This window comes from Xiphophorus maculatus, chromosome 4, assembly GCF_002775205.1.
Source record: "Xiphophorus maculatus strain JP 163 A chromosome 4, X_maculatus-5.0-male, whole genome shotgun sequence".
NCBI lineage: Eukaryota > Metazoa > Chordata > Actinopteri > Cyprinodontiformes > Poeciliidae > Xiphophorus > Xiphophorus maculatus.
In genome coordinates, this window is record NC_036446.1 from 10,631,520 (window position 1) to 10,642,253 (window position 10,734).

The window sequence follows — 10,734 nt, forward strand, 5'->3', positions numbered from 1 at the left end:
GAAACAACTTAGTAGAGTCAGGCGGTCGCTGTGAGAAAGTGTCATGTTACGACAGAGGGCTGAGGCTGAGGAAGGTGAGAGGGTTGGACAGGGACAGAGAGGAGAGAGTGACACAAGGAGAAGTAGAAGGAAGAGTACCAATGACGAAAACAGACTGGGAGAATGATACAGTGAAGAGAAACTGTGAAAGAGATGAACACAGATAATGAAAGACAAAATAACTGTTAATTTGAAAATTGTTCAGTGAGCAGGTGGTGTTTTACCGTTAATCTTCACCCAATGGCTGTATGCTGTTGTAAGTCTAAACAGTCCTGGAGAAATTAGAAGTAATTTTAATTTTTAATGTTTGTCTTTTTGATCAAAAGTCGAAATGTTGTTAACTCTGTGTATGAATGTATGCGATGTTGGGACATGTTTTTCAACTTCAGCTTGCTCTCTTTATTACTGCCTCAGTGGAACAGATGAAGGCCAAAAATAAGTGGGGTCTTTATTTAGTAGAAGGTGAGTCTGTAACCATATCCTTCAGTTTTATTTTAAGGGAAAGGGTTTATCCTAAACTCGTTCCACAATCAAATGCTGGAAGTCAGAAGTTAGTTACGTGCCTCAGCGAACTTGGGCCTCGGGGTCTTGTGACTGCCATTAATGTCACTGTGGTTTAATATAACTGATTTCTATCAGGCCTGATTTACTCTCGGAGCTTTCAAATTGAGAGGAGGGAAGAAGTTTAAAAGTGCAGCAACCTCCCTCCTGAAGTGTTTTACACTCATCCCTATGTTTAGTATGTGGTGGAAGTGTGGTTTAGGAATGTGGTATAACTCAAGAATGTGTGTTTTGTGCATTCATGTAGAAAAGCTTTCATTAACTTGATAATTCTGGAGCTCAATACATTCTTGTTTACATGTCCTTTGAAGTTTGCTTATACCTTTGATTATAAGAGTTATAGTAATATCTACTAGATTTAATTTGTTACATTTCACAGACAGGTAAATGGCTGCTTAGTCAAGTTATTTACCTGGGCTGTGAGCCTACAGCCGGCTGTTTTACAACATTAGCCAAAAGCAGTGATGATTGCCTCTTTTTTGGTTTCCCCCCAGTAATGGTGCACAGGAACAGGTGGGGGAGGGGTAAGGCTGCCCTAATGTAGGATCTATAGAGCAATCGAAAACTCAATTTTGAAAACTGAATTGATTCTATTTAATACCAAATACCAGCTATCCTGCTTTGAAGCATTTGCTATAAAGCATGTTTGGTATGTAGAATCAAACTAAGCTAGCAAACAATACAAAGCAAAAACACCCTTCAGTCCATGCAATGCAATAAACTCTTGTTTATATCCCTGTAACAGTTTTGTTTTTACATCTGTCTGTCCACTTCAGCAGATCTCAGCTTTCTTTTAATCTTGTCTGGAGCAGATATGGCATTGTGAATAAACTTGTCTTCATTTAAAGCCATGCATATACACACCAAAACACATGATGCGTAGTATAGACATGCATACATTCAAACACGAGTCAGGACTTTATGTTCTCACTCCAACAATATGCAGATGTGATTATAAAACAGGAATCAACAACTCAAAGGGCTGTTGATTCTTGCAACTTGTTATTTCTTTGAATCCAGATGTTTCATTTTGATGACCTGTGTGTTTCAAATCAGGTTGGTATGTTGATCTTAGGATTTATTACTTTGTCTGACATAGAAGCACACCCTAAATTAAGGAGATCTGCTACTCTGCTTAGTCATTCATGCCGATTGAACACTATGCTATTTTAAAACTCATTTGGAGTATGTTATAAAGGAGTGGCAGCATACCTGAATGCGCCAATGTTTTGCTTCAACAGGTTTAGTTAAGATTCCATTGTAAAATTATAGTTTATACGTTTCATGTAATAATTTGTGAAGTTTGGCATTTCTACTATGATTTATTCCTTTCGGTTTATTTACATATTTCTCATTAATAAAAAGATTTGCAGGTTAATCCATTTTTAAGTACCGGTATGCTCTGAACATATTGTTTTTTTATAGTAGGACATAGGCACCCCCATGCTTAAACATTTACTTTTTTCGCACGTCAAACTGTTTTAGAAACTGTTCAGAAAAATGCAGCAAATAAGGAACACGAGCTACTAAATGTTGAAATTATGTTTGTGGTTTGGAACGCCAAACGACTTATTTCTAGCTCACCACCTTTCTGTCCTTTCATGCATCGATCATTTTCTATCCAACACTGACACCAGGGCGTGTGACGCAAACTGGCAGGAGTAAAACGCCAGCAGCCAGCTGTGGTGGGATTGAAGCTTGGCAGTTAAAAGTGGTGAAATAGCAATGAAAGGCCTTCTTCTTCTTCTCTGTTAGTGTCTATAAGCTACCCAGCATCTGACTGGGGGTGTGGTCACTTCAGAGCAATCCGGTGTGAGCGTGAATGTGGGGGGATGCCATCCTGCCGTCACAGAGTCTTCCAAGTACAACATTACAACAGTGGTGGGATTGTGTGGCTTGTGTGTTTGTTCTGTCCTTCTGTACAAGAAAGGTCCCGTTCTTCTTTCTATTTTCCTTTAGTTTTTTACCCAACATGCAACGACTTTGCTCCATAAAAGATTTTATTCTCTGGAAAGCATCTAAAGCAGCAGCAGTCGGGGACAACTTGAGAGAGGAAAACTGCTGCTTGGTGCTCATTTTCCAACCATGTTGGCTAAAGTGAACCATTGGAAATCTTGATGACATTCTCACTGGCATCTTTCGTACAATACAAAGAAAAAAGTCTTTTAAGTCAGACCTCACAGAATGAATTGAGGACCGTGTTTTTTTTCTATTAGATGACTTGATGAAGTACAACTTATTTTATATGTTATAGAGATTCCCTTTCTCATTAAAAGAGTCAGACATCCATTCATTCAGACATCCATCCAGTCTCAGATGAGTTTTCTGCTCATCTGAGACTGGGTCGTGAGAGTAAGAGACGTCCCAAGGTGTTTCCTAGTCAGATGGGACACACAGTCCTTCCTGTGAGTTTTGCGCCTTCAGGTCTTCTCTGTGTGGAAATAGAAATTCCTTCTTGTTATAAATGTTATAGCTCAAAAGTATCGTGCTGTCATGATGCTACTATTGCAAAGTACCACATCAAGTATTATAGCTTTTGATTCCCTAAAGCCATGTTTCTTGAACCTCAAGTAATACTTTCTTTCTATAAAAGGTTTGAGAACTTCTGTCCTAAAGTAGAGATATGTACAACATATGTGTATTCTTTCACATCTTTTGTGACGTCAAGCCCAAGGACTCATGTCTGTGTATTTTCTTTCTCTACCTCTGTCTGTTGTCGTTTAGCTCACTGGCTACAATGACAAGCCTGTGAATCTGCAGATGTTTATAGGAACCGCAGACGACCGCTACTTGAGGCCACATGCCTTTTACCAGGTGCATCGGATCACCGGGAAGACTGTAGCAACGGCCAGCCAAGAAATCCTGCTTTCCAGCACCAAAGTTCTTGAAATCCCCCTGCTTCCTGAAAACGGCATGTCAGCCAGGTACATGGCGGAAGTAAAAGTTGCATTATAGGGCTACATGGGCTTACCTCCCTGGAGAAAGGGCTAACCAAGGAAAAATAAACACCCATTTGGTTATAAATGTATGCAATGTCTTCCAAAGTATATTTTATAGATTTTCTTAATTTACACTAACGTAAGGGTTGGTTACACAAGGAAATTTACAGGATTTCCTGTGGAGCATAGAAATCATTTTTATTTATATAACTGACCTGTTACAGCTAAATAATTATACTTTTTGTAGGATCTGGTTCCATTTACAGTGTGATTCATAGTATTTTTCATGGTATAGGATTTCTTATTTATAACTGTAATAAATTACCCTCGCAGGCAGTTTTAGATGCCAATCTCCTACTGGGTTTGCGGGCTATTTTATCACCCAAAGGCTTTTACGAGAACTAACTAAATATGCCTGAGATGCTTAACATCCTGACGGTGCTGTGCAGGGCCAACTGTTTCCCCCCCTCCTTTTCTTGCAGTATTGACTGTGCTGGCATACTGAAGCTGCGGAACTCGGACATCGAGCTGCGGAAGGGGGAGACGGATATAGGACGAAAGAACACACGGGTCCGCGTGGTTTTCCGAGTGCACATCCCTCAACCCAACGGGAAAGTGTTGTCCCTGCAAGCTGCCTCTATTCCTGTGGAGTGCTGTGAGTGTCCACTTTCTGTTATATTCAAACACACAACAATATTTATTTAGAAATTGTCTTGATTTAGAATGTCTAATACGAGACATTTTAGCCAATGGAAACTTAAATGTCATGTTCATTCAATCCATATTTAATTAAGATACTAAAGTTAAAAGCAGATATTTACTGGCACCATAAAAATAAATAATCTATTTTTCCCACTCTGATTGTCAGACTAAAGGTTTCTTGTTTTAGGTCAGCTAGGATTTCTTAAACCATTAATATTTACTAAATGCCAGAATGAAGCATTGTTTTGCCTTCTTCACATTCAGAAATATACAGAACACCATGCCTTAAAACAATAATGTTTGATCTGAGTCATACAGTTTAAAAGGCACATTTTACTAAATAATGAGGTAATGTATATAATCTCTAAAATATTCTATTTCTCACTGATCTGGCATTTAACAAATAGAAATAACTGTAGTAGTCCTTTCTGCCCTAGACTAAAACAGAAAACATTGAGTTTTATTTGATATCAGACAGTGAAAAAGAACAGTTATTTGTCATTTTTTAACACAGTGTATGTAAACATCTGTTTTCACCGACATAGAAATTATAATGTGAAATTTCATCAGCTATTGTTCAACTTTCTGGATCTCTCCCAGCCCAGCGTTCAGCTCAGGAGCTGCCGCAGGTTGAGAAGTCCAGCCTCACCAGCTGTCTGGTCAGTGGGGGTGAGGAGATGGTGATCACTGGTTCCAACCTCTTCCCAGAGTCCAAGGTTATCTTCCTGGAGAAAGGCCCTGGTAAGAAGAGCCTGTGCAATATCTTTGGATACAGTGTAGTTCCAAGGTGGATGGTCATGCTGAATTTTATGTTAGGAAATATTAGGTGTGTACTGACCTTCATTAAATGCCTTAAATAAAATGTACATTAGATAATGTTCGGTATTTTAAGACTGAAAAGTATTAATGGAAACGTTACCCCTGACTTGTTTTTGGCTCTTCATGTCTGACAGTTCGTGACTTGCTTAACAGATGAATAAAATTGTGTCTTTGGTGTCACATTTTAATTTAAATAGTGCAGTGGTTTGTAATAATCAGTGTGCCTGGGGCTCTTCCGTGTGGAGTTCCCATGCTTTTTCCCTAAGCCTGCATGGGATTTTTTGTGGACGCTCCTGTTTCCTTAAGCAGTCAGGACATTTGAGGAAACAGAAAACAGGATGTACCAGTTCAGAAATGAGCTATTACCTATTACAGTTAATTGACTATTGATGTGTTTTTTTTAATCTGGTTGTTTGTTAGATTACCTAGAACAAAAATACAAAGGAGGGTTCATTAATTCCAAAAGTGATTAAAATGTGGTCAGTAAGATTTGTTTTTTTCTCCTTAGTTTATAGAGGAAATATTTATAAATGTATATCAACTCTCTATTTTAAATGTTAGTGACATTTACACGGCACTTGTATGGGTACTTTAGTCATTTGTTATCCTTAAAAGCTGATTTTATCTGTTAACAAATACTCTAAGCTGAAGATTAGCTTAAATTCCTTGTAGTATTTAAAGATATTTTCTTTACCCATTCTTCTTTAAAAAAGGACGTGGAAGAGTTGGGTGGAAATTTTAAATGGATGACATTTGTTTAACCAGTCCCTACCTGCCCAAGGTACTTTTGTGAGACAAAGCAACAGATTCAAGTTTGCACATGGCAACAAGCTGAGTGGTGTTGCCTTTGTGAGCGAGTGCTGTACTTTAAAATCGTCTATTTAAAAGATCTGCCCTGAGGAATGTATTCAGGCCCTTTTCAGGAGGAGCAAGTGAAGCATGGCAGGCTAGAAGTAGTGAGTGGAAACCTCTGAGCGGCGCTTCTTGGTTTGGCAGTAACTTGGGCCCCATATTGCATGAACTCATTGGACTGTGAAAGAGACAGGAAAATGTGAAAGTGGATGGAAATGTGATGTTGATTAGCACTGTGCAAATGGTTGTGCTCATTACCTTCTCTGCAGAAAGACACTGATTACCTTTGGTAAGAGAAGAAAAAAAAAACAAAACTGACAGACTTTTTTCTCTACCAGCTTTGATAATGCAATGAAACCACATTAACAAAAAAAATCCAGTGATGATGGAGTGACATTAATTACTTCTTAAATGCAGCACATAAACCCTCAAGTTAGATTTTCCTAAAGCAAATAGCTAGAGGTTTTTTTTTGTCAACAATTGTACGTCTACAGTGAAAAACAACTGGATATAGTATAGGATTTTGTAATGCATTTCACAAAATTACGTTTTTAAAACAATCACACAAATAAAACCCCACATAGTGACCATCCCGGTCACAATAGGTTATAAGAACTCATAATAAATGGCAAAAATAATTGTTGACAACAAGGATCAATGAGTTTCTGTGTGATTTGTTGGCTTTTAAAGGAATGCTTATGCTGGATTAGCAGGCTTTGACTGATTCTGAATCTGTTCACCTACTCTGTTTAACTTTTTCTTGTGATGAACAATGCAAATTGAGGGCAATAAAGCAAATGGCACACAATAAAGAGTGTTCTGTTTGCAAGTTATTCAGCGATTTGCATATTTTTGAGCCGGAATGTGACTCTGGCTATCCACCAGTAATGATGGATGCTAACATAAATGTCAAGACTGAGGCAAATGGTGACAAGGACAATGACGCAAGTATTGAATGCTATATTTACTAGGCAGATTCACTGCCAGTTGTCTAAAGGTGATATAGTGCGATCTTTATTGTATAGCTGAGTGAATCTGAAGTAAAACATGCTTTAACCATTTACTAGTCATAGCAGGTTTTTCAATCTTAACCCTTGAGTTTTTTTCTATCTGTAATTCATACTTCAATATTGTTTTTGGGGGGGGATTAGAAAAAAAGATGATTTAATTTAAGGTTTTTCAAAGAAGTAATCAGACAGTGAAAAAGAATAAATCACATGGGAAAGGAAGATGTGTGGCATTAGTATGAAGATTTAATGCTTGAGGGCCCAAATATAAACTGCTCCAACACTCATCCTTCTTTCTAGGGTGGATGAAAGAATTTCATTTAATTTTAACATTACTTAAAATGTTAGTCTTGAAAAAGATTACCATGCGAGTTACTTGACTTTGTAAAACTCTGAAATTGAAGTAAGTTCATAATTGGTATAGGTCTTTGACTTTTACAAGGATGGCTGTTTACAAAGAGTCTGACTTTAAAGGTTGACGGTGACTACCTTAAAGAGTGACTAATGCAGCAAGAGTGCTGGTGCTGCCTCATTATAAAACCTCTGCTATTATATATTTTACAACTATGTTTTCTCTAAGATTTGTTTGGATTTTTAGCACAATGGGGAGTACATTCTTTTCCCCAGAGAAATTGTAAGAACAGGGTGGTTCGACGATCCAGGTCATTGTTTTACTGTGGTATGAGGCTCCTGTTGGTGCTTGTTGTCTGACAGAACATGTGGGGCCCTTGCTGCTGCCTGTTGAATGTCAACAAGCTGTGGAGTAATAATGCATTGCTGTCAACTGTCAAGGTCATTGCTCACAGAAAGAAAGAAACAAAAAAACTGTCAACAAATTAAGATATAAATTCTCAAACGAAATGATGTGTTTGAGGTTAGAACTACCTAAAGTGAGGAGATTACTACATCCAGGTTTAATTTTCAGGTAACATCAGAGCATCAGCTTAAATTTTGGAATTAGTGGTTCTTGTAGCTAGCTTAATGGCTTAAATACAACAGGCTTGCAGTTTGGGTGTGCATTGTTTAATCTACATTTAAACTAGGTGTCTCTGCAGAAATGTTGCAGATGCCTCACGGTGGTATTTGGGGGAATCCTTTTGGTTTTGTGGAACAGGCCGTGCAGGTGCAGAATATGCATGGTGCAACCATGAAAAAAGGGAGGCATCTGCAGGTTTATTTACTTCAGCTTAGAGACCAATCCGTTCTATAGCTGTCAAACTTTTTATTCCTCTCAAGGCTGCAATGACGGATTTCTTCCAACCACACAGGAATCCTGTTAGTGTTTTCATCCCAGATGTTTCTCCAAATAATAATGTCCCTCAGAGGAAACCTTGCGTTTTTAAAGCACTTTTTATAAATATTCCATTACTGACAACATTAAGTTAAACAGGCACAGCAAACAGTGGAATTTTTTTTGCCATTTGATTCGTATTAAATAGCTATTAAAGTTTCTCTCACTTACACGGTAAAAGACAGAAAAAATTAGAAGTTGTTTCTATTGTCTATAATTAAATCAAAATATTTTTTCCAAAGAAACTGTTTAAAGTTAATAAAACTGTGATTTAATTTATTTTGACTGTATGGTGAAGGATTTTTAATTTTTCTGTTTTGTTGTTTATTTTAGATGGACGACCACAATGGGAAGTTGAAGCAAAAATAATTCGTGAGAAAACCCAAGGTGTAAGTATTTTTTCTTTACTTCTATGAATGTATATTGGGTTTCTTCAAACCGATGTTTTTTTCTGATTTTACTATTAATATTATAAGTTGTTCAATAAGGAATGTAAAAAATGGGATCATATGTACAGAGTAATTATCTTTTTATTCAAACATAATTTCTACATGTCTTTGTAGATTTGATTTGTTTTTCAATTTTTACTGTACAGATTGTTTAATTACTTGTATTGTATGTAAGTGCCAGAGATAATTTATGGCATTTTTTTGTTTTTACTTTAACTGAGAATCTGCATCTTAATGTATGGGTCAGTACTTTAGTGGAACAGCCCAGTACCATATATGTATGTTGAGATGTATACCGTGTTTCATGACTAGAAAAGTAAGTCATCAATGTGTTGTTTATTGTGCATCTCTTTTAGTCATGCATTGTCGTGGAAATCCCTCCATACCACAGTAAGACTGTGACTTCAGCTGTACAGGTGCAGTTTTATGTCTGCAATGGAAAACGGAAAAGGAGCCAATCACAACGCTTCACCTACCTTTCAGGTTGGTTTGGAGGAAGTAAGCATGATTGAAATGAATTCAAATCTCGAAAGATTATGAAAATGATGAGCAAGCTGTTTGTATGTGTTTGCGTTCTGTATCCGGCTGTACAGAAACTTCCAGGTTAATTTCAAAATGCGTGACTCAGAGCAGCGATAACATCATTGCCATGTTGCATACTTCTCCACATGGGTTTGTGAACCTTCTTTTTGCTTTGTATCGCCAACTAAAATACAAGTATAACTCAATAAAAAATGTAATTAAAAAAGTTAATTTATCTGATCATGCACACAAAATGATTTATGTTATGCATCTATTTCTATAGATTTTGATGATTGAGTTGATAAAATACCAAGAAGAAAGAGTTAAAAAAAATACAGATATGGGGGCCTTCTTCCAAAATAGATGGGGTTCCTTTTGCATAAATTACTGCATCAGTGTAGTGGGGCATAGAGGGAATCAGCTTGTGGCAAGGCTGAGTTCAAGAATGGGAGCCATTACTTAGTCTTGACAATAACCCAAATGTGCTGTGAGTTTCCTGGTCAAATAAACCCAGAGCCTCCACGGTCATTGAGCCAGATATTGGTATTTTATCCTGTGGATGTCCCAAATTCTGCTGGTTAAGGAAATCCACATCGGCATAAACACTGTCAGCAGAAGGAAGCACAAATTGCACTAAAATGTCCCGGTTGACGGCTGCTGCGAATTTACCCTACTTGTGTTTGATCATCTGTTGGACACCTCTCAACTCAGCAGTTTTCACCATAATTGGGCATGCCATAATGTATTGTATCATTTGTGTGTTTTAAAAATACTTTTTTCTTCTTTTTTTATGAAGTCATATTCTAAGTTTCAAAAAAGTAGATTTAGATCATATTAATCAAAATTAACAAACATGACATTCCATGTGTAGCGAATCTATGTAATGTCAATGTTTTGCTTTTTGAATTCAATGAACTAAATTCTCTTTTTGATGATTTTCTAATTTATTAAGATGCACCTGTATTGTTGTGGTTTAGATGGGGACCCTCCACTAACAATAAGTTTAACACCTGCCAACTGTTTATTTTCTGACACTCACAGTGGCATTTTGTTTTTGTTATCCAGAAAAACTCCACTACACAGAAAGTCTGTTGTGATCATTTAGCAAAGTAGGCTCAGCTTTGGGTACTTTGATGTGTGATTGAGCATCACTGATAATTTCACTGAAGTCAAACGAGTTCGTTCTTTTCTTTAATATTGTTATTGTTTTTTTTCCCTGTTATAACCAGTCAAACTGAAAACACTGTTGGCGGATTATATTGACATGTGAGCATTTTGTGCAACACATCCAAACCCTGACTTTTACCGCAACAGTGTGTGTATTGTGTGTGTGCATGTTTCTGTGTATGTGTACAAGCGGCCTTGCCCATCCACCCACCCAGCCTTTCTTTTTGCAAGCACGCCCACTCGTCACAGGCAGTTCCTGTTTTCCCCGCTGACAGATCAGTGCAGCCAATCAGAACATTGTAGATTAACGCTGCTCTGTCAGTCAAGCTGGGTCGCTTACACCGCCGGTGTCACCACGGACACCGCCTGCTTTATTGTGGCAGGAG

General features: G+C 37.6%; 1 protein-coding gene across 1 annotated transcript in view; it reads left to right on the top strand.

Annotated features, from left to right (window-relative positions):
• nfatc3 (nuclear factor of activated T cells 3) overlaps positions 1–10,734 on the top strand; it is a 64,364-nt gene that overhangs the window by 36,701 nt on the left and 16,929 nt on the right. The window contains exons 4-8 of the mRNA XM_005796206.2: positions 3,325–3,524; positions 4,022–4,194; positions 4,842–4,982; positions 8,544–8,599; positions 9,016–9,142. Coding sequence (XP_005796263.1) covers positions 3,325–3,524; positions 4,022–4,194; positions 4,842–4,982; positions 8,544–8,599; positions 9,016–9,142 — 697 coding nt within the window. The remainder of the gene's footprint in view (positions 1–3,324; positions 3,525–4,021; positions 4,195–4,841; positions 4,983–8,543; positions 8,600–9,015; positions 9,143–10,734) is intronic.